Raw genomic sequence first — 27,869 nt, forward strand, 5'->3', positions numbered from 1 at the left:
TGGTCAGATGTAGAAAGATCTCTAAAACATGTTTCCACATGAAGAAAGCAAATTGCAAGGGACTACGTGTGTGTATTTATACGTATGTACATTTAATCCCATTTACGAGGGAAACTGTATATGTATATCTTAAGATACATAAAAGTATACAAACAGGATTGGAAAGGTATTCCAAAATTTTTACAGTGGCCACCAATAGCTAGAAAAGTGGGGGCAGAGAGGTGTGCACGAGACAGCATTTACATTCTGTCAATATACTTTATTATTTGAATTTTTAAAATAAGATAGATTTACTTATTATAAGAACAATTAAAATTTTTAAAACTAAACTAACTAGTAGCTATAATGTAATCAGTTCCAAATGTGGAGCTAGACACTATGCTGGGGCATCAAGGACATTATCAAAAACACTCAAGGAGATCACAGAGGGAAATACTGATTGGTTATGTCCCAAGTTAAGGCTGGAGAAACGGCGGTCCAGAATGGTTAGCGGTGCCTGAGGGGCAATCTGACCCAGGTCTGTCCAGATCCAAGTAAGATGCTCTGTTCTTTCCGGGCCATCACACGGCTGAGGAGTGATGCGATTAACCAGGAGTCTCAAATTCATGTAAAAAGAAACTGTTATGACAGACTCTATTACAGGCACTAATATTTTCGTGCAAGACTTATCCTTTGCTTACATGTTTCTATACATAACTGAACTGAAAACTCCATCAGACCGTATCGCTAAGCTGCTCTGCAGAGTAATGTGCTTCCTGTGGGCGAGTGGAGCGGCGCCCAAGTGCATGGAGAGGAGATCACCCCGTGATTACAGGCGGCACAGAAGACAGCCGAAGCTTGTTTTAGGAAAGAAGGAAGACTGAACAGTCCCGGGCTGCTGAGCAGCAGACCAACCACAACAGAGAAGGGAAGCAGCGCCCGACCCTCAACCTGCTTCTCTGCATAGGCACGGAGGGACCCTTTGGATGGGCCAGACACGTGGATATTACCTAGGACAGGTGGGGTATTTTCAAGGCCAAGAGATCCAGTTCTGTAAAAACATTACTGCTGTACTTACGAAGCTGGCCGGTCTTGTCTGAGGTCAATGGTGAAGACAACCGCATCTTCACCTGCAGAGAGGAACGTACAGGGAGAGTCCGGTTCCAGGGCCAACTAAGGGACAAAAAGACAAAGGTTTCTTTTTTCTTTTTCTTTTTTTTTTTTTTTAAGGAGTTTACTTATCTGACAGAGAGAGACACAGCGAGAGAGGGAACACAAGCAAGGGGAGTGGGAGAGGGAGAAGCAGGCTTCCTGCCAAGCAGGGAGCCTGATGCAGGGCTCGATCCCAGGACCCTGGGATATGACCTCAGCCAAAGGCAGATGATGGAGCCACCCAGGTGCCCTAAGACAAAGGTTTCTACAGATTAGAAATAGAAGCCACCTAGTTCATTCCTTTATCTTCAGGAAGGACTGCACTTTAAATGTCTCAGCAAGAGACATGTCTAGCTTTTTTGTTGTAAAACCCCAGGAAAGGAACTAATAAACCCATTCTCTCTTGTTCTATGTGAATTTGTTACAGCTTATTTATTCCAAACAAGTCAAAAGGACAGGAGTTTCGCTATTTCAACTAAGTCCCCAAGGGATCCAAATAGAGATACACAGAAAAACATTAACCATTAAGGTTCATTCTCAAAGAAAATCAATTGAACTCTCAGGTGGGGAGAGAAACGGTGTGCAGGTTTCATTCCTTACACCTCAGTTATAAAAATTAGTTAACGGGTTGAAGGCAGCCTTAAGAATCAAGGGAACAGGTTAACTTCCGTATTTTTCTGAGCCATTCGGCCTAGAAAAGGATACCCCACGCCCCCCTACCTACTGCTCGGGTCTGTGAGAGAGGCCGCCGTCCTTCCACAGCACGACCGCTCTGAGACGAGCTCTCGGCTGCTCGCCCGCTGCCCCACGACTGTCTGTTCTATATTCCCAGTCCTAAACAGGGCGTCCATAAATAGCGCTGTCCCTGAGAGCCGAGAGAAGCTGGAGCTCTCGCACATGAGGGGCCGGCCACTAAGACCTTGGAGCTGTTAAAGTGTTCCAGATACAATCAGGGGAAATTTAAAAGGTTTGGAAGGCACAGGAGACCTCAAGGATTTCCAAACCAACCGCCGGTCAGCTTAGGGCTTAGGTATCATCACCTGAACGCTGTACGTGCAAGACCTAGAAAGCTTTCAAATACTTCACTTGCAAGAAGTTAAGCGTGGCTGCTTTTCATCCTTTTTTAATCTACAAACTTTAGGACAAAAGAAGCGAGGCAGGTGACCACAACAGGAGACACAACAGGCAGAGATCTGGGAAGGCCCCGGCTGAGATCCTTGGTGGAGGAGCGAGACCACACACCCATGGGGGCAAGAGCTTACTTACCTTGTGGGACGCTCCCTTGTGCTGGGCCACACGCTTTGTGTTCTTGCAACACTGCGTGGCAGACAGCTCTGCTACCCGCACCTGCCCATCGCGGGCACACATGGCCAGGGTGGAATCACCGCTGTTGGGAAGGAACTTGGCCTGGGTATTAATGAAAAAAGAGACATACGAAAGAAACTGAGGAGGTGAATTTGAGAGGGGGAAACTGTAATAACAAATATAACCCATCCTTTTGGTTGCACCAGAGCTGGAAACTTAGCTCTCCTAGTCTTATACCGTGGGCTCAAGTCCAACTTCTTCCCAGAGTTAGAGGGAGGAAAACCCTCTGATGCAAGAGAGCATTTCAACTGACTCTGCAAGGCTGAACTGAACTGGTACAGGGTAAGTGCTCGGGTGAACTAGGACTATGCCTACTAGGGGAGAAACTTAAGAAAAGAAGAAGGAAAATCTATCTTGATTCAGAAAGCAAACAGAAATTTGCTACAGAGACAAAGGAAACCAGAGGAGATGATGGGGAAGAGATCAAGCCGAGGAATCAGTGCTGGGACCAGTATGATGGGTTGGGCTGCTGAGTAAACAGACACTGGTAACGCTAACAAATACTCGTCAAAGGTTCCAACCAACCCAACCAAAGGATTCCACTAACCCTATGCCTGGTTCCAAAGTGCTTAACTTCCATTGCTGTATAACTGCCCTGGTCCTCTGTTTATTAGTTCGCCACTACAGACCAATAAACTGAAGCCGGAGATTAAAGAATTTGCCCACGATCACAAAGCTAATAAGGGGCAGGGCTAGGAACCAAACCCAGTCTAGGTCTAGAGCCTTCCCCCAGGGCACACTGAGTGCCTTGCTGCGAACTTCCAAGCGCCCCACTGGTAATGGGCTTCTAACCCCCTCTGTGCTTAGGAAAAACAAAAGGCTGTCGTGGGTCTCTGGCCCCACGGGAGCCACGGCAGGACTAGTCCTGATGTCTCCTTCTGCCGCAGCTGTCCGTCAGCTCCCTCAGCAGGCCTCTCTGGCCCGTCGAACTGCCGCCCGCCTTTCCCAACTGCCGCTCTGCCCCCATGCCTCACCTGGAAGACATTGCTCTTGTGGCCGCTCTCAAAGTCCAGTACTGGCTGCCGCCGCACCCAGTCCCAAACCACCACCTTCAGGTCGTCGCTGCCACTGGCCAGCCAGGTGCCGCGCTGGTTAAAGTGCAGGGTGTTGACACAGCCAGTATGGCCCTCCAGGCCGTGCTGCAGGCGGAAGCGCTGCACGAAGACTCGCGCCCCGCAAGCCTCATACACGAAGCGGGCGCTGGAGCCCAGCTCCCGCTCCCGCAGAGCAGGGAGGGCCTGCCAGCGAGGGCGCGGCAGGGCGGACGTCTCTGAAGACACCCAGTCCTCCAGGGCCCGCTCATCGTCTGACGAGTCCTGGTCACGGCTGGCCCGCTTCCGCTGGACCCGGCGCCTAGGATGCTCTTCCTCCTCCTCTTCTTCTTCCTCTTCTTCCTCTGATCGGTCATGGACCTGGTTTTCATCGTTGATGGAGTAATGGCCAGTGTCCTCCATGCTGTCAGAGTCCTTGTCTTCACCCGAGCTCTCTGTGTCTGTACCCCGACTTCCTGTGCTGGTGCGATTGGGGCCACCGTCCTCCCCGGTCAGGCTCAAGCTCAGGTCCGAAGCCTCCACTTCGATGCCTGAGGATGTCTCCCGGCCCTCCTCAGCGCCAGACATCTCCTCCGGACTGCTAGACAAGCTTCCTGCAGGCCAGTGAGAAGAGGGGAGTGAGAGGGAAATAAGGAAATGGGACCGTGATCAGAAGGATGTCCCGCCTCAGTCTAAAAACCATCCCCCAAAGGTCCGGACACCAACTTCGATTAAAGTGTTTCTGTTCATATGCTTACCAAGACTACCTTCTGAGTAAAGGACAAGAAACCGAAAAGATGAAGACCGAAGCCACATGCAAAGAAAGGTACTTCAGCACCAAGTGGAGAATTCCAGGATGGCCCGAGAGTGATCAATTCTCTCTCTCTTGCAAAGCATGGATGGCCTGTGCCCAAGTACCAACCACCTTAAGCTCTGTCCTGCTCGAGGCACATCCACCAGTCACACCGAATAACTCAACCACATGTAAGAGAAAAGAACATCCATGCCCAGCAAGAAATGGTACAGACATCTTCTTAGAGAAAAACAGAAAATAAAACAGATGAAAATCATTCTGACAATGGGTGGGAGCTGAACTATTTCCTACTTCAAGAAAGCACTGCTCCTCCCCTTCCCCCAAATCCTAATTTCTTCCCTTGAGGTCCTAAAATCCACTAACAACCAGAAGGAAGTAGAAGGGACAAGTGGGACTGTGATCATTAGGATGGGTTTTTGCTCACCTTTCACTAATAAACGTATTCGGACTTCCACTGACCTGACAATGTTAATGCTACTGCTAATTACAGGAACTCTTTATTGAGGGAGAGCTTTATCAAGACGCACACACAAAACTGATGAAAAGCAGGACCACGAGAGCGGTATCTGAGAAGGGAAGCTCACCACATCCAGGCTGGCCATGTTGGTGGTTCTCCAAGAACTAGGTCACTCTGGGCAATCTAAGCCCCGGCGATCAGACACCGCACTCGCCTACCTAACAGCAGCCAAATCGCATTCCAGCGAGCGTCCCGCTCCGCGGTGTGCTGAAGCCACATGACCACAGCCTCCGCACTGAAGCCAAGGTAGAAGGAAGGAAGGAAGGAAGGCGGCTGAGGACTTTAAACGCTATTCACGGCCTCCTTTCCTGATGATTACGAACTTGACCTCGCCAGAAGAGAAGGCTGTGAGGTACAGCAGAGCAGCTCCGTGCAATGCTGGTAGGAGCTACCTGACCCCACGAGGACACTGAAAGGATTCCAAGTAGCTCCTGACTTAGTCACCCGGAGCAGAGCAAGGAGTTCCAAAGATCTCTGCAGCCATGGAAGCCCTGGATGTCAAACTCTTAGGCAAAACCCACCACGGAAAACAGATGAACAATACAAGCACGCTGGTTCAAACGGCGACAGAAGGTAGGGAGACTTGTAAACAGCTCTTTTCAGAAAGCACCTCAACAAGATCCCAGCATGAAAACTACGGGGGTAGGAGCGGGAAGAGAAAGGGGGAAAGTGCAGCAATCTGCTCGTAGGAGCTACCCCTGCTGAGACAGCGCGGCTTGCTGAGGAAGCTCGGCAGCTGTGGTCTCTCAGATACAACTGGCCTTGAAACTGCCAGTGGTGAGAAAGGGTCAAGGGCCACGCACTTCGATTCTGGGGAGAAGGAAAACAAAACACCGAAACTCATAGCATTTCTTGTTAAAATTATGATTAGCCAATCAAGAGGACTTGGGGGCTCTAGCACATTCACACAGAGGCCAGAGTACGTCACGAGCTCAGCAAGGGGACCCTCACAGCCAATGACCAAGATCCAGAGGTCAGCAAGTTTCTTCCGCAAGGGCCTTCACAGGCACAGGGATCTCTGTCGCTCGTCCTCAGCTCCACTGTTCGAGCACGAAAGCGCCCGTCGGCACCACGTGAAGGAGTGAGGCCTGACTGCGTTCAACAAACTTGACAGAAGCAGGAGCAGGCTGAGGCCACAGTCCGCCGATCCCTGACCCAGCTGACGGTCAAATTCCAAATCAACTACATTACATACCTCACACCACGCTAGAACCCCGTGTCTCAACGAAGCCCAGTCAAAAATCTGGTTCACTTTTCTTAACAAGATGAACGAACAGCAGTGTTAAGAAGAGAACACAGGGTCAATAAAGAGCATGTTGACAAATCTCACTGTCCCTTACTCGACGTCACTGCTCTACCAATCTCGTCAACCAGAACTGAGCCTATAATCCTGACCAACGTGCTCAAGAATGCCGAATGCTGTGCTGCCCAATTACATTTGAAGGGCATTTCTCCAGTCAGAAGTAGGCTCAGGGCTGAAGCATTAATCGAATAACCCATTATTAAAATCTTGATATTCTACCTTCAAACATGCCCCAGACCCAGGGAGTTCACACCTGGCCAGACCCTACAAAGAACAGAGGCCAGCCCTCACACCAGTCGGTTTAGGCTGGAACTTCACCTCTCGTCTGCTGTCTCCAGCGAACTAGGACCTGCCGCAGAAAGAGACCCCTCGTCACAACTGGGGAACCCTACCCTCCCACAGCTCCCTTCTTTCCACCACTAACTGATCTTTTCCTCCTAGGTTTCATCCACTCTTCAACCTTTCAGAATTCCGAACTACCTGAACTCCCAATGGCATACCTCTATTACTGACCTTCTGGAAGCAGTCAGAAGTTGAAGCAACAAAAGTCCCGGATAGTCCAGGGCATCTCCTGTACAGTTTTCTACACACAGAACAACACAGGCAGGGTCCACGCCTAGGCAAGAGTCCCTTCCCTCCACGAAAATCCCAGGTCTCCACTGTCTTCAGGGGAGGAGCAGAACCTGAGGTGGCCCCTTACCATTGGCTAAGTCTGTTTTGCCATCTGCGCTGCTCCCTTTGCTGGACATCTTGAATGATGTTTATAGCGGCCAGCCTGCATTTAGGAGAGGAAGAGAATGAAACAATTAGGAAATAATCTAGGAGAGAAGATAAAAGGGAAAGACATTTAGCCACGCACAGCCTTTGTCATTTTCATAAAAATGATTTTCTGAGGGGTGCCTGGCTAGCTCTGTCAGTGGAGCATGCAAGTCTTGGTCTCAGGGTTGTAAGTTCAAGCTCCACGGTGGGTGGAGAGACTCCTTTAAAAAAAGAGAGAAAGACAGTTTTGACTGTGTGCTCAACAGGGCTCGTCAGCTGCTGAAAATCGTAGCAGGTCCTCCTCGCCCATGTCTAAATTCCATACAGAGACATCTTCGGGAAGTCATCTCTTTACCTGGGTAGCTGGCAGTGATTTCTGAGATGGGAAAGAAGGAACTGAGCTCAGACCTGCACCAGCAGGCATACACCCGGCGACAGGTACTACACGCACAGAGGCCTAACACAAAGAGCTAGCTTCAGCCTTGTCCTCTAGGCAAGAATCTTCTGTTGTAAATTTAATCACATGCATCACCCATAAATGCTGTGAAAGACATGCCTTCGTTACACGAAGAGGTGGGCCAGACTCCAAATACCACCTTACACACGAATCAAGAGACAGGAGAGACCAAGCTATAGGGGTGAGTGCTCAGGCTCTGTGTTCACTCAGATGCCAGGCTCTGATCTTACAGGCAGACACTAAAAGGCAGAGCCAAATTAGAATTCAGGAGCACCCTTCCCCAAGAAAGAACCTAAAAGGTTTCTTTTTTCCTCTTACAACTAAGCTACCAGGTCCACAGCTAGGGAAGAAAAGGGCCACATTTCCATGAAACCATCTCAACCCATCTCAAAAGTGGCAAACGTTATTTCATCTAATTCCGCCAACTCTCACCAGACCTGTTTGGCGAAGCCCGGTCTGTGAATTGGGGTACCTAGCCTTTTCCCTTTCATCCCACTGTAACACATTATTTTTACAGGGCCTCACTCCCACCTCGAGCAAATTCCAAAGAGCAAAGAATAATATTATTCAGACCAGAATTTTGTTAAGCCCTTTCAGTGCCTGGACAAAAGGCACTGGTCAAAGACAAAGTATGATTATGACTCCGGTCCTCGTACCCAGGCACACTGGCTTCTAATCTTTCAACAGCCCTTTCATTCCCACAACAATTATCCCAGAAGCAGCCCCATCCCTATCCTGACCCCCTACTCTCCTCTACAGAAATCCAAGTTGCTTCAAAAAGTGTCCCCTGCCAAGAGACAGCTGCCCAAAGCTTGCTCTGCAGGCCAGCGCGGGGGAGTGGAAGCAACGCACGGGTAGGACCGAGGCCGAGTCTGAGGCAGGCCCTGGAAGGGTGCTGGGAGGTGCCGCCAACAAAGCACAGATTTGTGAAGCCACCGCGAAAACACCAGCGGCGGGCGGCTTGCAGAGCAGGCTGTTGTCCTCCTCCTACTCCAGGGAGGTATTTCTGCACAGCATTCTTCACACAGCACTGGCTTTTTCCTGTTGGGAGTCCCTGTTTACCTTCTCGAGCATCTCGGCAATAGCCGAGTTAAGTTAGTTACGCCGCAAAAGTCTCCCAACGTGGGGAAAACAAGTGTGCTACTTTGTCACGACTGAACACTCAGGTCATAAGCACAGGACACGTCCTGGTCACCGGAGAAGAGCTCCGGTGTCACCTCTCAACCGCGCCTACTGGCCACCACCATGATCACCTTCCAAAGAAGACAGAGGCTCCAGAGACCCTGGCTCAAAACGGAACGGCCCCGGTTCCTGCAGGAGCCCAGCCGGCCCGAGCCGCAGATCCGCAGGGCGCTGCAGACCGCATCCGGCATCTGCTCTCGTAGCCCCGCGGCCGGGAGCAGCCACGGCTCCTCGCCCTGAGAGGCAGCAAGAGCGGAGCCACACGGTTCCGCTCACACTCAGGGGCTGCAGCGCTGTCTTTTGGGGAAAATGGTTTAAGGGTCTTACAAAAAGAGATCTTCTCTTTGGGAAGAAGTTGACAAAATGTACCACAAATTCAGAAACAGGGACAGCCCTGCGCGTGCCGACGCCAACTCGGTTTAACCCCTGAGCTGGCAGGCGGACAGCTTCTAAAGGTCACATTTTAGGGGCCACAGAGTTTAGCAAAACTAGTTCTAGACCGAAAACTAGTCCCGGGTTGTGGTATCAGTGAAGCCATTAGCATCCTTTCTGACCACCGGTGAGCTACTTAGCCTGCTCCAGATCCACTTTCTCCTTCTGTGCACTAACCAGCACCCCAGCATCCGTAAGTGCAGACGTGGCGCACCTGAGCCGAACTCCGGTTTAACACGCAGCAGGAGGCGCCAGCTGTGGCGCAAACCCCGGCCGGCAGCAAGTGCTACCACGAGCCCTCAGCACGGGTGCGTGTGCGTCACACATCTAATCGAGGGACATCGGACGTAAAGCTTAATTTTTCCAGGGAAAAAAAAAAAACAAAACAAGTTCCGACATTCTTTTTCTATATATCACCGTGTCACCTTCAATACTCCTCGGGGTACACACCTTCCCCTCTGGAGGCCCACTCTTTTTTAAAAAGTCAAGAAATGATGACGATAAAATACAACCACTTTGGAAATGATCTGTTATTCTTATTGTTTACATTTCTATCAGAATAAAGAAATTTAAAACCGTCTCAACTCTGGGGCAGGAATTAAAGTACCCAAATTAAGAGCCAAGACGCTATGACAGCGCCCTTGGTCTCAAGTATAGAAGCCCCTCTAGTATCTCCTTCAGCACCAAAGAATTAATCTTATTTAAGAATCAGAAGTTGGGGCGCGTGGGTGGCTCAGTGGGTTAAAGCCTCTGCCTTTAGCTCAGGTCATGATCCCAGGGTCCTGGGATCAAGCCCCGCATCGGGCTCTCTGCTCAGCAGGGGCCTGCTCGCCCACCCTCACCCCCACCTGCCTCTCTGCCTACCTGTGATCTCTGTCTGACAAATAAATAAATAAATAAATCTTTTAAAAAAAAAAAAGAATCAGAAGTTAGGGACTAAACTTGATCCAAACATAAATTGCCTTCTTCATGCACTACATTCCCAACAAATCCACTGCTTTTACCTTGATGAACTGCCATGTAAAATCCAGTCCAGAGCAAACCAATCTCAGCCTGGAAGAGCTGATGAGCTCACTGTCCCAGGTAGCTGGGGGAGTTTAATTAGATTAGCTCTACTGCCTACACTCTAAAAATAACCCTAACCCCTGCCAAACTGAAGGTTAAAGAGTAAACTATTGGGGGATGGGGAAAAAAATATCCAGGTGTCATTTTAATTTCTACCCAAGAAATTCCAATGACCTAGATATCTCTTGCGTTAATAAAAAGGCTTTAAATTTTTAACCAAATATATGACAAATTATTAACTAAAAACCAAGCAAAGGGACAGTTAATACAGTGTATAAAAGTACTTTGTGGAAGAGGTACCAAACATCTCTTGTTTAAAACCACTGGGGGGGTTTTCTTTTCTCAATATGGAGGAAAGATTTGTGTAAGAGAACACATATACCAGAACAGGATATCCAAATGCAAAAAAGAAAAAGGAAAAAAGGCAAGAAAAAACCCACAAAAAACCCTTTCCTCCTAAGTTGTACAATATACAAAAACTAACTCAAAATGGATCATAGACCTAAACGTAAAAGCTCAAACAATAGGGATGCCTGGGTGGCTCAGTGGGTTAAAGTCTCTGCCTACAGCTCAGGTCATGATCCCGGGGTCCTGGGATTGAGCCCCACATCGGGCTCTCTGCTCAGCAGGGAGCTGCTTCCCCTTCTCTCTCTGTCTCTGCCTGTCTCTCTGCCTACTTATGATCTCTGTCAAATAATAAAATCTTTAAAAAATAAAAAAGTAAAAAATTTTTTAAAAAGCCCAAACAATACAACTTCCAGAAGAAAACAAAGAAGATAATGCTTGTGACACAGGTTAGGCAAATATTTAAGACAATGACTCAAAACCAAAGAAAACAAGCCCCCCACAAGCTGTGAAAGAAAAAATTAAACTGGACTTACCAAATTAAAAATTTACTCTTCAAGAGACACTACTAAGAAAATGAAAAAACAAGCCAAGAACTGGAAGAAAATATCTGCAAAAGATGGTTTCCTACAGGGCAGCAGCCAAAATCTACTTCTCACAGCTAAATAACAGTCACCTGAGAAGATGCTTGACATCCCTCAGCCATGAGGGAAATACAAACTAAAACTACAATAAGTCTCTACACGCCTATAAGAATGGCTAAAATTTATTAAAATAATAATAACGAAAGCTTCCTTTATCAAGTGCTAACAAGGAAGGGAGCAACTCAAGTCCCACACGCTGCTGGCAAAAATGCAAAATGGCAGTCACTTTGGAAAACAGTTTGGAAGTTTTTTACAGAAACTTACCATACAACCCAGGAATCCCACTCAGGTACGTACTCAAAAAAAAAAAAAAAATTTCACCCAGAAACCTACAGGTGAGTTTTTCTTTAGCGGCTTTATTTAAGTTCACCAAAAACCAGGAACAATCAAATATTCTCCAACCATGTCATAGATAATACATAAGTTGTGATCCATCTACTGAGCGACAAGAAGGAATGACTTAGTGAAACACAGCAATGCAGATGGGTGGCAGGTATGTCGCACTATGTCAAAGAAGCAAGACCCCAACAGCTCTGTGGTATGAGTCTATTCTCGGGACGTGCGGAACAAAATAAACGATACAGACAAACAGAAGAGCGGTTGCCGGGGGTAGGGCAAGAGCACGGACCGAGAACAAGCATGAGGAAACCTCTGGAAGGGATGGAACTGTTCTATGCCTCCACCTTGGTGCCTGTCATGTGACTGTGTGTGTGTCAGAATCTACAGAATGAGTCACCGAAAAAAGGTGTAAATTTTACATGTATGTAAGTGATACCTCAAAAACCGTGGCCAATAAAAAGGGAATAAGAAAAGGGATGTGGGAGGAAGAAGTCGGGCCAAGTGTTAATGATGGACAAAGCCCAACAATTAAAATTGAAATACTACATTCTCAGGGTCGGGGCACCTGGGTGGCTCAGTTGGTTAAGCATCCGACTTCCGATCTCCACCCAGGTCTTGATCTCAGGGTCACAAGTTCAAGCCCTGTGCTGGGCTCCATGCTAGGTATGGAGCCTGCTTTTAAAAAATAATAATAATTAGAATACAATTAAAAATACTAAATTCTTAACACTGGGACTATTAACAGACACTGGCTAAAGTGCTCAACATGACACAGTAAATGAGAGCGAGATATCAGTTCTTGTTCGAAAAAGAAAGTATGGGAGGAGTTTGGCTGCAACAGAAGCCACCTGTGATTTCCCAGCAACAGCATGACAGGCAAGATGAATCCTAAACTTATAAAAAGACTCCAACCCCTCTGTCTTGGTGACAACTGAAAGTACTGAGAGCCTGAGGAGTTTAAAATAGTTCTGTGGTTGTACTGTCAATTTGTATACTTAATGCTTTTTAAATTTATTTTTTAAATTTCTCTCAAATTAAATTTCATGTTCGTTCCTTTGGAGTCTAGGAAAATGGGTGTGATAATTCTTCCTCACCTCAGGCCCAATGGGAGCATCAACAACTACGAACCTTACCGTCCCTGATCCCTTTTACTAAGACCCGGGCTCAGCCGGCCCCACAGTCCCCATGCCTTACAGAAGCCCGGCAGTCTGGTCTGGCGTGCCTCCCTCTGCAACTGCAGCACCAAGCTCTCCTACATCAACTCCCATACTGAAAGTAGACAAAGTTTTAGAATCTCCTCTGAAACTGACAAATGGTGGCAGAAAATACTTCAGTTATGAGCGGAACAGACATCTGAGAGTCACAGTGTTTGGCTCCTCTGGGGAGGACAGGCGTCCCAACACGCCCATAACAGGACAGCTGTTCAGGGCCCCATCTCCATCTACAGGACAAATCTGCCTTTCTGGCCTGGGCTTTGTGTCCATCTGGAACCGACCAGACCTTCCCCCTCTCTCTCTGCCTGCCTCTCTGCCTGCTTGTGATCTCTCTCTCTGTCAAATAAATAAATAAAATCTTAAAAAAAAAAAAAAAAAAGAACTGGAATCGACCAGACCTACTTTCCCCATCCCCAATTGTGGTTTTCAAGCTGAAATGGCTCATTTAAAATTCATTCTCCTCAGCTTATTTCTCTACTTCACAATAAACACTTCCTCAGCCAACTTCCGACTCCCGGCGCCAGCGACGGTCCAGCAGTGCGGTGTTTATTAATCAGAGAGCCCCGGGCGCTGAAATTCAAAGGATAACCCCGAGGAAACTGAACTTCAGGCGACATACAGCATGCTGCAGGGGGACAGGCCTGTAGTGCGGGGCCACTCCCTCCGAGGCACTAAGAGGAGGTAAGTATACTACGGTCTCCTCCGGCATGCTGGGCAGAGGAGCGGAAAGAAACTGTAAGTGTTTCTGGATCAGGAAAATTCAGCCCTCTCCGTGCTGTGCGGAAGATCTGACAGGACAGGGCCCCCTGCCTGCCTGCACGCCTGCCGCCTCCGCGTACCCACATCCTAGGCCTCTGACACCACCCAGTGGCCCGACGACGCACGGGCAGGCTGGTCAGGCAACAGCCTACAAGGCACCACAGGAGCTACAAACCCGGTCCAGGCAGTCCGAATCCCTTCTGCAGCCACACTCATCAGTCGGAAAAATGAGTATACAGTGAGGACACGAGGGATGCCAGCATCAGTATCATCAAAAAAAAAAAGAAAAGAAAAGATAAACTCGGCTTTGAAGGGAAGACAGGATTTCAGGGGGTGAAGCAGAGAAAGACCAGGACAAGGATGAGGAGATACGTGCAAGATGAAAGACCTGGTATGGCCCCGTCAGTCTGGGCCAGGGGGTGGGGCGCAGCTCATCAGTTAAGAAGTTGTGTGGAGGGGTGCGGGGGGAGGGTGCCAGGAAAATTATTTTGTCAAGATTAGCAAGATGGGACTGAAACGGACAGAAAAGGAAGGAGAAACAAGTTTAAAAGCATCCGCAGCTATTGAGGTAAAAAGCACGGAGCGCCTGTCTGGGGCTGCCGGCAGAGGGAGCGAGAAGGGAAGCGACGTGAGGACCCTGCCGAGGCAGAGCGGGCCGTACCTGGCTCGACAGGAGTTACGAGGCCCCCAAGATCAAAAGGGCAAGTCGGAGTCTGGGTGCCCAGGGAGAATCAACGTCATAAATGAGAAGCTGGCATGTATGGGAGAAGAGATGAATTTGATTTTGATTATGTTTAAAATCCAAGTTGACATGTCAGGAAGGTACTGGAAAACAAAAGTCGGTCTGGAATTTAAGAAATCAGGGTCAGAGATACATACTTGGGAATTACTGTACAGAGAAGCTTCAAAATCAACCACCATGTAAGTCATACCTCACTAAAAAAAACCAAAACAACAAAAAGTTAAGTACCCAAGAAAGGTGAGACAGTCCAAGGAAAGAACCTTTGGGAACACCCTTGGAAAAAGAAATAAGAGGGAGACTGCAAAATGCACAGGAGAGCAGAAGGAATAATGAATGTCAAACATCCTGGAGGTCAAGAGACAGGAAGGTTTCAAGAAGGTGGAGACCAGGGGCGCCTGGGTGGCTCAGTGGGTTAAGCCTCTGCCTTCGGCTCAGGTCATGAGCTCAGGGTCCTGGGATCAAGCCCCGCATCGTGCTCTCTGCTCGGCAGGCAGCCTGCTTCCTCCTCTCTCTCTGCCTGTCTCTCTGCCTATCTGTGATCTATGTCTGTCAAATAAATAAATAAAGTTTTTTAAGAAAAAAGAAGATGGGGACCATCCACACTGCAAATGCTTCAGAGAAGTACAGGAAGAGGCAGACTGAGGAAAGGCTCTGAGAATCAGAACAGTGTTCTGTGGAGATACCTTCAGACTGAAGGGAAAATGCCATGTTCTCCCTCTTCAAGGATCAAAAAAGGCTTCAGCTATCTCCTTCAGTGTAGTTACGTCCATTAAAGTTATTGAAGTTATTGCCTTAAAAATCTCAATAGCCTACCAGTTAATCACAACCTGGGACCCGTGTTTAAACAATTCAGAAATGTTTTTATTTATACTATCATGGGGACAGACCTTTTACACTTCACATATGTTTTATAAGAAATACCAAATTCTTCTTTCCAGCTCATTTGTTTCACTGGTTGGCATGGAAAAGCCCAGGTTTCTAAAGGCAGCACGAGGTATAATAAAAAAATGACTTTCAGCATCAGTCAGAGCTGGGTTTGAGTTCTGATTCTATCACTTGGGTCTGTTTCTCTTTCTATAAAGTGGGACAATACCGTTACTCTGCAGGAGCTGGTTTAGAAAATTAGAGACATTTTTGCAAAGAGCCTGTCTGTACAGGGCAGGGATGCGCATTATTTTTCCAGCTTCTCATTTCTGCAGACCGCACTTCCTAGAGAAGCCGGGGTTTCACCACTCAGGAACGACAGACACTGCGCATCACGGAGGACACGGTTCCAAGTCTATAAAAGCTGCTTCCCCGCTCACTGGCCTTTTAAAGAACCAGGGAGCTCGGTCAGTATCCCTCGCGCACACTCACGCTCTATGAACTACGGTAAACCAATATACCCAAGTGATCAAAACACAATCCTCGCGCTCTTTAGTTCTCCCTCCTGAGGGCTCCCTGGATAGCCAAGATGAGAAGTTCCAAGAGATCCTCACCGATGAAGAAGAAGAAAAGAAGGAATTCCTGCATCGACTATACGATGAACAAGGAACTCCCTTCGTCCCTTCTCTCCCTGCTGGTAAGACCAAATGCCCTGCGTTTATAGTTCACGGGCTTTGACTCTAATGGTGTTTCTGAGTTCAGGAGCGCACGCCAGCTCTTAAGTCCCGTCGCAGCAATACAGCTAAGGAATTTTTTCTGTCCGTACTGAAGCCCATTTACCTCAATTTAAATGATTCTAAGGAAAAGTCATTTCTAAGGAAACTCATTGTGTTTCCACAATTTCCAGATTTACCTTCACGTCAGAATCCACCGCCACTACCAGCTTTTACCACTCCCATTTCAGACTGCTCTTTAGTCACTGGAAAGGACTCGCAATAGGACGCTCCAAAGACACAAGGGACAATGACACAGTAAGAACAGGAAGGCTAACGACATCCAGAAGTGCCCTCCTACCTGCACCAGGCGAGAGCAGAGAGTCTAACGTGGGGACCTCAGTAAGCTAAAACGGGCCTGGTAATGTGGTAAGGCTTAAAGTACACCAGAGGAGCGCAGGCTCTTGGCTACCCCACACAGATCTCCAGATGGCTAAGACAAACCAAGAACGACAGAAGGACACGGGAGGCAAGCACGGATGCTTCGCATTAGGACTTCGCGAGACCTCCTCAAACAGCACCATCGGAGGACGAGAGCACACTCCTAGGCTCTCAGGTGCAACACCAGAAATGTCTGCAGTAACCCAATCCGTTAGACACGCTACCTTTCGGTAATAAGATGCCATCTTTGCCATACCAATCACTCCCCCCGCCCAACCTGCATACTCAGAGCAGGCTCAGTCCAGTAATTTCTCTTTAGCGTACACGTTCCGGAGGTTAAGGCAAGCACTTGAGAAAGTGGGCTCTGGCCCAGAAACTATGTCCTATGGAGACCGAGATAAAAGCCTGCAGTAGAGGAGTGTGACTGATTCGCAAAATTCATTACACACTAACTTTCAAAGACCTTTCAAGGACTTCCATCTCCAAGAGAATAACTGAATCAAGTAAACAAGAATTTCTGACCAAGCTTAACGGTGATAAAGTTTCTCTATTATATTCACAACATTAAGATGAAAAGTTTTCCGTATTCCTGCAGAGCTAAGCTAAAATCACTGGCGTCTGCTCTGACATTAACATACACACGTCACCACCTCCACGTCTGTTGCCGATTCAATTCTTTCAGCTAGCTGCCTGGGTTCCAGATTGGGTGACAGTAAGTAGATTACCTTGGCTTACTGATCATTTGTTTTTAAAAAAGAAAAAGCTAACTCAATCTTAAAATCTAACTTAAACACCAATGTTATGCAATAAAAAGCTCTTTGGATAGCTCTGTTTTTTATACTCTGGACCATTCCTAAACAGGTTTGGAATAACTTTCCTATGGTAGAAACAATCCAGAAACAAATCTGTCTCCTGAAAACAAAGTTTCATTGTCACCCATGCTTTTAAAAGCCTGTAAATTCACCTGCTAGAACACAGGACCCAGAGTGTGAAAGTCTGAAGGTCTCAGTCAGCCACAATAGGGCGCACGTCTGCAGAACGTCTTCTCCTAGAGTCCCTTTGCTCTTGAAATGTCAGTATTGTTTTAAACTGGCAACAAAAACGCTGCTTGCTTTTGACTCTCTCTGAAGACAAGCTTCCGTCTTAGGTTGATTCTAGGCAACACTAAGGATCACAGCCCTGGTACTGATTCCTATGCTTTCCACAGACCTCTGTACAAAATGCCCTATCAGGTTGGTGGCTGGAATTAAGGTCACAAGCAAACTGGCCTCCCACTTCAGCCATACTAGGAAATACTTCCTAAGAAGATGTGACAATTCTTATGCAATGCTCTGAAATATAAAGCATCTTCAGAAAGGTAAGAATTTTACAGTTGTGGCCAGAGACTAAGAATACTGGTTCACCGTATACAAAGATGTCACCTGGAGTTCAGAATGGGAAACCCCTGGGGGAGGAAGGATTCTTACCCAGCACGCAGAGAACAAAGTTACGCCTCTTTCAACGTATGTCCTTTTCACCTCCCAATCCTAGCCCCCCAACACAGATCTCCAGATCTCATAAAAACACAAATAATAAAAACGCAGTCTCGGCCCACCTCAAAACCCTCCATCCAAAAGTCTACTTTTCAACAGGGAGAGCTCAGACCCTGGATGGTGGTAATGAAAGCTGATCAACTCTAATTTGATCACTGGCCTGAATGAATACAGTTGATTTCACTGCAGTATTATCAACACTTTTAATTTTCATCCGCCCTTACCTCCCCCAAAAAGATGTAGAAGAAAAGCCAACACGAGGTTAAAAAGCTGCATCTTTGCCATCACACTGTTAAGATGGTCCAGCTGCAGAGATCAAATCAAATGCTCTGCAGTCCCTGCTGCCTAGCCCAGACTCACTTCCAAGAACAAGGAGACGGTCTGGTGGTCTAGTCCTCTGATAATCTATTGATGAGGATCACTGCAGAGCCCGATAGCTCAGAAAAAATGTATTCTCTTCAAGGCAAAAAGGAAAAAGCATAACGGGGAGCTAGAGCAGAGGTGACAAACACCACCTAAACAGCAAGGGGAGGAATTACAATCCTTGTGTCAACACTGATCACGTGTGCTAACAGAGACCAGGGGGAAGGAAGCAACGAACTAAGGAAGAGACTGATGTTTCGTCTAAGAATGCATTGAGAGATACACACAGACAGACATGTAGTATTTCCGCTGTCCTCTGACCTCGAACCCCCACCACACAGATCTCAATCGTGTTCAGACGACAACTGGAGGTGTGTACCCACAAAGCATGTATCTACGCTAACCAATTAAAAATGATTTAAAAAAAGGGGGGGGGGAAACATGTTCGAAAGCAGAATGCAAAGAAGCATAGACTAATGCATACCTTACTCAAACTCAAAGCCCCAGCAATGATGTGTAAAGAAAACATTTTTTTTTTAAGTGACCATCCTATGTTAGGCATCGAACAGCTTAACGCAGGTTCCCTCATACAATACTAACAACGACCCCAGGAGGTAAGTGGCATTATCCCAGTTTGAGAGATGTGGAAATTAAGAGTCAAAGTTTAAGTAGCTTGCCCAAGGTCTCTGGGCCAATAAATCTTAGTATTTAAACTCAGGTCTGTCCAGCTCTCAAAGCTGAATTATCTTTTTACACCTTACTGATAACACACACAGGCCACCAATAATAATCTTGTTCCAGTTTATTCTCTAACGAGGACACCATGAGGAACAAAACTTCCCAGTGTCACGCTCAGCCTTTACCAACTACCTGGCATAAAGGTATTAGCAATCACCCAGGCCTACCTTCTAGAGCCACTCAGCTCTTCTGTCACAGCCCATGGACGTCAACCACAGCACTAGTCTCTGGCTACCAGAAACCTGAGAGTCCAACAAAAATTACATTCACAAGCAAGTTCGGACTCCCTCTTGGACCCCGGCCCATGCTGCTAAATGCACAGGATGATTGCCCCACTCACCAAAAACTCTTCAGACCAAGTATAAAAGAACAGCCGAATTTTTTTAACCCCCAATTGACTACTATGTCCTGAAAAGTTGGAATTCGGAGGTGGACTGAACACAGACACCGACTGACAGCGCCAGCACTGCCCAGCCTCACAAGCAGCTGGATTCACCCCTACACAGAAACAACAGTCCAAAACCCCGAGAAGGGAAGAGACTGGATCTGGCAAGAGGCCAGAACTCGGGCAAGTGAATTCCCAGCTTTTAACAGTGTAAGAATCACGACCCACCAAGGGGAGAAACGCAGGCGACTTGCAGGCTTCACTGGGGTTATTTGACGATACACAGCAATAGTTTAGGACAGAAAGTCAAGATGCCCACAGCCAGTAAAACTTGTCAAAGTAACTTAACCAGAGCTGGAACGCAGCCAACAACAATACCCCAACTCTGGGATACTGTGGCAGGAATTTTAAGATTTCAGTGGTCAGCACTTGAGCATCAGGGTAGGGTCTGTCTTGGGTTCAGGAATTCGAATGCCTTCAACTCCTACTCACCTTTCCTTCTTTATCACTGAAGTAGGGCCAGGCTGAGCTCCTGAGAAAACAGGTCTGTTGATTCACTGAAGGGCTGAGAAAAGTTAAAGTTTAAATGGCAAAGGTATCTCTACCAAACATCACAATAAAAAGATTTAGGAGTACATTTCAGAGTCTGTAGACCTCCTCAGAACGGTTTAAAACCAGAGCAGCTCCAGCTACTGAACAAATTACCCACCCAGTTAACAGGAATAAAATCAACCAGGGAAGTCCTCTCCCGGCTCCACCGAAACCTAAAAAAGCCACCTAAGAGGAAAACCTGAATCCTTCCCACGCTAGCCCATAAGCAAACCTCTCCACAAGAAGCCACAGAGCAGGGGGAAATCCCGGGGAGAACGTGATAGCGCTAGTGCCGGTTTGTTTACAGGACTCCGGCAACAATCCTATGAGTCAGAAATTCAAGCCACCAGATGCTTTCCAACTAACAGGGAGCAAATGGTACGGTTCTGCGGTGCCCTGGGAGGTCTGGGGGTGAGGGGAAGCAGGCTGCGAGAATTGTATTACAAAGGGAACAAGAGCGGACGGCAACAACTGACTTGGACCTCGGCCTTCCGTACAAGGTGCTGGGCCCGAGAACTCGCGGTGGGGGAGGGGGCACACTGCGCGGTGGCCCCGAGGTGACGGGGAGACGCAGGGCGACCGCTTCCCCCGGTCTAAGGGTTAAAAACGCGCACACACACGGGTCACCCCAGGAGCAAGACGTCCCTGAGGGCTGCGGGGCAGGCTTTTGGGGGCAACCCCAGGGCTGACCTGAGGCAAGGGCAGCCAGTCCTCCCGGCGGAGACTCGGGTCAGGGCCAAGAACAGACCTGAGCCCTGGGAGCTCAGGAAAGGAATCCAACCTATCCTGAGGGGGAGCGGGCCGGGGGCGAGGGGGTCAGGAGGCCAAGCCGGAACGAGACACGGACCGGATAGGTCAAGGGGGGGGGTGTCCGGCCGGGGCAGTTACAAGCACGGGAGCCGGCGAGGCTCAGCAGCCCGCTTCCCGTCTTGGGTCATCCTTCTGCCAGCGGCTGCTCCGACTGTTCCAGGCCCAGCCGCCCCGTCCACTGCCGCCACCAACGCCGCCGCCATCTTACACTGGCCAGCGGCCGCCACCACCACCGCCTCCGCTCTCGGCGCCTGCGCCTGCGCCGCCACGCTTTCCGGCCCCGTTTGCGACGAGGTGCTGGAGGAGACTGAGGGAAGAGTGGTCGCGCGAGCTCTCGGCTCCCAACCCTCCTCGGAGGACGCAGAAGGGGCGGGGCTTAGGACCAACGGAAAACAGAGCGAGGGGCGCGTGCGCAGTCCCGGGAGACGGAGTTGCTCTCGCGGCGGGTTCCGGCGGCCTCGCTTTCCTCGCGCTGGCAAAGCGGACGCGAGCTGGGGGCCTCCCCGAGTTGGGGAGAAGCTCCGTTTCTGGCGGGCTGGCGGGCGACCTCCTGGGCGGCCTCCATTTTGCCCTGCTTTTCGATACTGGGAACGGGCGGTTGTCGCTGGGTTTCCTCCGATAACCCCATTGCCTCCGAGGACCTTGTTTTCGCAGTGGCTTCTGCACCTTCGAGCCCCGTTTCCCCCTGAGAGCTTCCATTCCCGCCTTTCCAGATTCAGAGAAGGGCTTGGGACGCTCAGGGTGCCGCAGAGGCTGTTTGTCTGGGCGGGTGCTGGGCGGTGGGTTCCCCAGCGTGGCCCTGGTGCTGTGCGCTCTGCTCGGTTCGGACGCCCGAAGGGAGCCTGCAGAGGTCTGGAGAGGCGGCTGCCAGGCGCGGGGATTTGGGTGCAAGCAGCTGACCCCTTTCACCTCCTCTATCGCTACCGTGCTATTATGTCATTATGTATTACTTAGACTGTCGCAATGGACACCTATCTGGTTTGTCTGCTTCCACTATTTACCTGCCAGTTAGACAAGGCAGCCGGTATGACCTTTTAACACGCAAGTCAGGTCTTTTATTTACCCCAAATCTTCCTCATCACACATTTAAAAAAAAAAAAATGATCACAATGGCTTCCAAAGAGGGCCTCACGTGTTGTTGCACCTGTTTCTCCGATTTCATCTCCTCCCACGCCGCCTGCCTCTGGCTTAGCCCCATTGGCTTTCTCTGCTCTTAACTCCAGCCAAAGCATGGCCCACCCTTAAGGTTTCTGCATTTGTTCCCCTTTCTTGGGATAGTCGCCTACCAGATCTTTCCCAGTCTGGCTCCCTCCACTCAGATCTCTACTGAAATCCTACTTCTGGGTGGCAGCTCTTGACTGTTCCAACGCAAATGGGATCACACACTGCCATCGTCCTGTCTTCTCACCCTGCATTGTTTTTTCCTAACATTTTTTTTTAAAATCTGTGAACACTTAACCTATAATTATGTATCTGTAATTTAAGTATACTAATAGAATATAAGCTCTATAACAGCAGGGACTTTATCTTTCTCATCGTTGTAACCCCAGCATCTAGAAGAGGATCAGAGCACAAAGTACCTCTCTGAGCACAAAGTACACTCCATACTTTCATTCGCTCCGGCAACATCTGTTGAATTCCTGTAGCGTGTAAGGCCCTGTTCTAGGTACTGGGGTTGAAGCAGTGAAAAAAACAAACCCAGATGCCTGCATTCGCAGAACTTCTTTCTCAGTGCAGGGTTGGGAGAGTAAAGGGAAGACAGGGCCACACACACGAAAATACTAAGGTCATGGAGACTAGCTGCAAATAAAGCAGGGTTCACCTGAGTAGATGTGCTCTTTCACAGAGGGGGTTCAGGGAAGTCCCTCTGCTGGGGTGACATTTGAATAAAGATTTGAAGTGAGAGAGTGAACCATACACACAAGGGAGAGAACCTTCCGGGCAGAGGGAACAATAAGGTAAAAAGACTTGAAACTTGAGTGTACTTGTACCAAAAGAACAGTGGGGAAGCCAGCGTGGCCAAGAAGCAGGGAGGCAATTAATTAGTTTGGAGATACACGATGGGGGCCAGATCCCTCCCAGATTTATAGACCAGGGAGAGGACTTTGGATTTTATCTCCAAAGAGTGCTAGAAAGCCATGAAGGATTCTGAGTAAAAAACTGACACAATCTGATTTATAAGTAAAGAGATTTACTCTGGTTGCTTGCTTCTTTGAAAACCGCCGAAGGGAAGCAAAACAGAAGCTGAAAGACCAGTTAGGAAGCTATTGCAAAAGATCTGCAAGACTAGTGTTGCAGTGGACGTGGTAGAAAGTAGTTGGATTCAGGCCATACTTCGAAGGTGGCAGAGGTGATTTGCTAATAGTTTGGGTATGAAGTGCAAGATAAAGAGTCAAGCTATCTCAGATTTTTTGACCTGAGTGACAGGGTAAGTAGTAATGCCATTTACTGAGATAGAACTCCAGGTAGGAGGAGGGGAACAGAAGGGTTTGTTTGGGTTTTTTGTTTGTTTGTTTTTTGGAAAAATGTCCAGTTCTATTTTAGACATGTTAAACTGGAGATGCCTTTAGATTTCCAAATGGAGCTACTGAGTAAACAATTGAAATATGAATCTGAGGTTCATAGGAAAAGACAACTGGGGGTATAAACGGCATATATAACCATGGAGTGGGGAGTACTTACTTAATGCGGAAGGAAAGTAGTCTCTATACAGGCTGGACCCTCTAATCCCAAGGCGCCCCAACTAGTAAAGGTCAGGGTGGGGAAAAAAAAATCCAGCAAAATTTATTTATTTAGAAGAAGCAACCAGGAAATATAATTTAAAACCTGAGAGTAAGGGGTCTTATAAAACAAATTTCTTAAATGTTTCAAGAAGGACACTATCAACTGTCATTCTTGTTGAAGAGTTTGAGGTTAGGATGACTGGAAACTGACCACTGGACTGGGAAACACTGAGTTAAGGCTGCCAACAAGAGTGATTTTAATGGAGCTATGGTTACTGGGACCCGGTTACTATGCTTTGATGGACACCATTGCTCTTACCACCAAATCTTATTTTGGGCTTTTCTATTGCGTTTGAGGTTGTGATGATCCTTGACCCCTTCTAAAAACTCAATCTCACAGACTTCTATAACATGTATGTCACAGTTCGTTTATATCTCTTGACAGTTTGTTCCATGAGCTTCTCCTCCTCTTCACTCCACACATACTTCCAAAGTGATTTTATGCATTCTCACAGTTTAAACTACCATCCAGATCCCAAAGCCTTTACTGCCAATCCAGGCTTCTCCTTCAAGCTTTAGAATCACATATTTGATAGCCAATGGCATTAAAAAAAAAAAACAAAACGCTTTATTAGAATGAAATTCACATACAATTCACCCATTTGAAGGGTGCCATTTGAACAGCTTTTAGCACATTCACAGATATGTGCAACCATCACAGTTTTCCACCATTCTTATCCTCTCAAAAAGAAATCCAGACCCTGTGCTATTATCCCCTGTCTTCCCATCCCCCTCCAGCCCTAAGAAACCATTAAGTACTTTGTGTCTATGAATTTCCCTTTTCTGGACTTCCATATAAATGAAATCCTACATTTTTGTGTGTGATTGGTTTCTTTCACTTAGCAGGTCTTCAAAGTTCATCCATGTTGTATCATGTATCAGTATTTCATTGCTTTTTATAACCAAATATTGTTCCATTGTATGAATATTCCACATCTCGTGTATCCCTTCATCTGCTGATGGACAGTTTGGTTGTTTCTTAAGACTATTATGAAGAATGCTGCTATAAAAATTCATGTTCAAGTTTCTGTGTGGACACATACTTCATTTCTCTCAGATATACATCTGGGAGTGGAATTTCTGGGTCACATGGCTAATTCTAAGCTTAATCATTTGAGAAACTGTTTTTCAAAGCAGTTGTACCATTTCACATTCACACCAGCAGTGTATGAAGGTTCTAGTTTCTACCCATCCTGGCCAGTATTTGATTATTTGACTTTTTATTTCCAGCCATCCTAGCAGACGGGAAGTGGTATCTCACTGTGATTTTGGTTTGCACTTCCCTGATGACTAACAATGTCATGTATCTTTCATGTTTATAGACATTTTCATCTTCTCTGAAGAAATGTTTAATCAGATCCTTTGCCCATTTTTAAATTGTCTATTTCTGAGTTTCAAGAATATATATTCTAGGGTGCCTGGGTGGCTTAGTGGGTTAAGCCTCTGCCTTCAGCTCAGGTCATGATCTCAGGATCCTGGGATGGAGCCTGGCATCGGCATTGGGCTCTCTGCTCAGCAGGGAGCTTGCTTCCCCTTCCCCCACCGCCTGCCTCTCTGCCTACTTGTGCTCTCTCTGTCAAATAAAAAAATATATTCTAGATCCAAGTCCCTATCACGTGTATGATTTACAAATATTCTCTTCCATTCTGTGGGTTTTCATTTTTGATGGTGTCTTTTGAAGCGCAAAGCTTTCTAGTTTTGATTAAGTCTAATTTATCTTTTTTCTTCTGTTCGTCATGCTTTTGGTTCCTTATCTAAGAAGAATCCCTAGCTAAGCCCAAAGTTATAACAGTTTTAACCCTGTTTTTTTCTAAGAGCTTTACTGTTTGGGTTACTACCTTTAGGTCTTTGACCTATTTTAATTTTATCTAATGTGAGGTAAGGATTAGGCTCAGTTCTTTTGGATGTAGCTAGCCAGTTGTCCCAGCACCACTGTTGAAAAAACTGTTCTTTTCCCTCTGGATGGTTTTGGCACCCTTGTCAAAAATCGGCTGACCACAGATGTGTGTTTATTTCTGGACTCTTCGTTCTAGTCCATCAGTATGTGTCTATCCTTGTGCCAACGGCACACTGTGTTGATTACCAGTGCTTTGTAGTAAGTTTTGAAATCCAGAAGTATGAGTCCTCCTTCTTTTTCAGGACTGTCTTCTTCTGAGTCCACCACAATTTCATGTGATTTTTAGATTACCTAGTCAATTCCCACAAAGAAGTCGGCTGGGACTCTGATAGGGACAGCACTGAGTGTTTAGATCATTTGGGAGTGCGCCGTCTTGATGATGTTAAGTATTCTGCTCCATGAACATGAGATACCTCTCCATTTATTTAGATCTCCCTTGTTTCAACAACGTTTTGTATGTTTCACAGTATTGGTTTGCACTTCTTTTGTTAAATTTGCTCCTAAGTACTCTTTTCCCCCAAGTATTCTTTTTATGTTATTGTGAACAGGATTGTTTTCTTAACTTCATTTTTGGATTACTCATTGCAAACGGATAGAAGTACAATGGGTTTTTGTAAACTGATCTTATGTCCTTAGAATTTCCTATACAAGATCATGCCATCTGCAAATACGGCTTTATTTCTTCCTTTCCAATCTCGGTGCCTTTTATTTCTTTTTCTTGCCTAAGTTTCCTGGCCAGAACCTCCAGCACAATGTTGACTAGAAGCAGTGACAGCTGATATCCTTCTGTTATTCCTGATTTTAGGGGAAAAGTACCCAGACTTTCATCATTAAGTATACTGTTAGCTGTAGATTTTTCTTAGATGCCCTTTGTCATGTTGGGGAGGTTCCCTTCTCTTCCAACCACTGGTAGTTTAACTTTCCCAAAGTGAACTCACCTTTCCTCCACCTCTGTCAAACTCAGAACCTCTCCTATTCTTATCTCTTAGTTGACACCACTGTACTGTCTTGGGCCTGGATGCCCTAGAAGCAGAGCTCAAGAAGGGATTCTGTGCAAATGGTTTATTGAGGGAGTGCTCTCAAGTAAAACCTGTAACAGAGTGAGGAAAGCAAGACAGGATGGGGGGGGGAGTTAGGTAAAGATAGGTGTTCCTAAGTTTACCCTCCACTGGGAACTCTTTGGCACATATATGGCACATCTGCCCCACCCTGAGGAAAGGGGGAAGAATCATTTGCTGATAACACAATTACCAATTACATGTTATCACTGATAATGCAATCTCTATCAGAATCCCAGCTGCCTTCTTTGCAGAAAATGGCATCGTACCATTGTCTGTGATCTTGTCCCTTGGAGGCAATAACCTTCCAGTAATTTCCAGAAGTGGCTCCATTGGCACAGAGGGCAATTCCCAAAAGGATGCAGCTGTGAGCTATTTGCAGCCAAGACTTCTACTTCCTAGTAAAGAAGATCTCGACAGGGTACCAATAATGCTTACTTCAATCCACTTCTATCTAGCATTGCTCAGATCCACATGCTTTGTACACGTTCCTTCTATCCAGGCAGTTTCTCCAGTGTTCAAGTTAATCACAATTTTGGGGGACATGTACAAGAAGGGTCCCTAAGCTGTAAGTGGTATTGTCTCCCTTCTCTAGTACCCATTCTAGATTCACCTCCTCATTAACTGGCACTTCCATTAGTCTAGATGGCTTATCCAAGAGTAAACCAGACCCTCAGCCCTGAGGGTTCTGAGGCCCTAGAGATCATGCCCTTATCAGGATGTAATTGTTTACTTCCTCATTTACAGTTAGAACTGAGTAGAGGAGGACCAAGAGAGATCTCAAGGATCATATGTGCATCTTCCTCTCCATGTCCTATTAGCAGCAGTCCTACCTCCCAGGCAGTATGGGAACTTCTTTGCTTGATAGTCTGCAAGCATTAGGAGCTCCAAGTGACCAGAAGAAGACATATTTTTAAGTTTATTGAGATTCTTATGTTGAGCCTAATTGAAGGCTCTCCCACCCCACCCCAGCCTGCCGCCAAAACCAGGACCTCCAGACCCACAGAATTTAAAGTTGCTGGGAGAGGACATAAAATTTCTCAAGTAGATCACTGGGAGTGATGCTGAACAGGGTCACTTCTGTTTCTACCCTTGGCCCAGAACTCTTGGATTCTACCTAAGGGCTGAGGATGAAGCACCCTATTATGGTCATGTAGGTTTATACTGTATCGTAAAGGACAGCACTGCATTCTTGCTGGCACCACCAACGTACCTTCCAAAGACCATCCCAAAGCTCTACTGGGTCAGAAGCTTCTGGATGGAAAGGTATTTGATAGGAAGAGTATCCCTACTGCCATGTCCCTATTGCTGCACCTGCTTTGTCATTAAATGGGTCCCTTGTTCCAAGGCATTATTATACAGGATCCCACACCAGTAGATCAAAAGTCTCTGAGTCTTTGGATGGTAGTACTAGCTAAGGCACTTTCAGCAGGATAAGCACAGTGAAAATATGTGATCAGAGGAAGCTGTTGGGTGTGACTTTTCCAGCATCGAACTGTTGCCACCAGGTGGCGGGCTCTTCTTGAGCAGTGGTACTGAACTAGGGGATCAGCACTGCTTTGTAGCTGACCGTTAGGTATTTAAAAACAGCTAGG

General features: G+C 47.1%; 1 protein-coding gene across 4 annotated transcripts in view; it reads right to left on the reverse strand.

Moving 5' to 3' along the window:
* The window catches only part of DCAF8 (DDB1 and CUL4 associated factor 8), a 41,257-nt gene extending 20,417 nt beyond the window's left edge, over positions 1-20,840 (reverse strand). Inside the window, exons 1-6 of one of the 4 annotated variants that reach the window (XM_044266678.1) lie at positions 20,745-20,840; positions 19,628-19,700; positions 6,862-6,936; positions 3,471-4,141; positions 2,398-2,538; positions 1,058-1,152 (exon numbers count right to left, since the gene is read on the reverse strand). In XM_044266678.1, the coding sequence (XP_044122613.1) occupies positions 1,058-1,152; positions 2,398-2,538; positions 3,471-4,141; positions 6,862-6,910 (956 nt within the window). In that variant the 5' untranslated portion in view covers positions 6,911-6,936; positions 19,628-19,700; positions 20,745-20,840. The other 3 variants (XM_044266677.1, XM_044266676.1, XM_044266679.1) reach the window with 3 other exon arrangements.
* Positions 20,841-27,869: the final 7,029 nt, after the last annotated feature.

This window comes from Neovison vison, chromosome 10 (genome assembly GCF_020171115.1).
Source record: "Neovison vison isolate M4711 chromosome 10, ASM_NN_V1, whole genome shotgun sequence".
Taxonomy (NCBI): Eukaryota; Metazoa; Chordata; class Mammalia; order Carnivora; family Mustelidae; genus Neogale; species Neogale vison.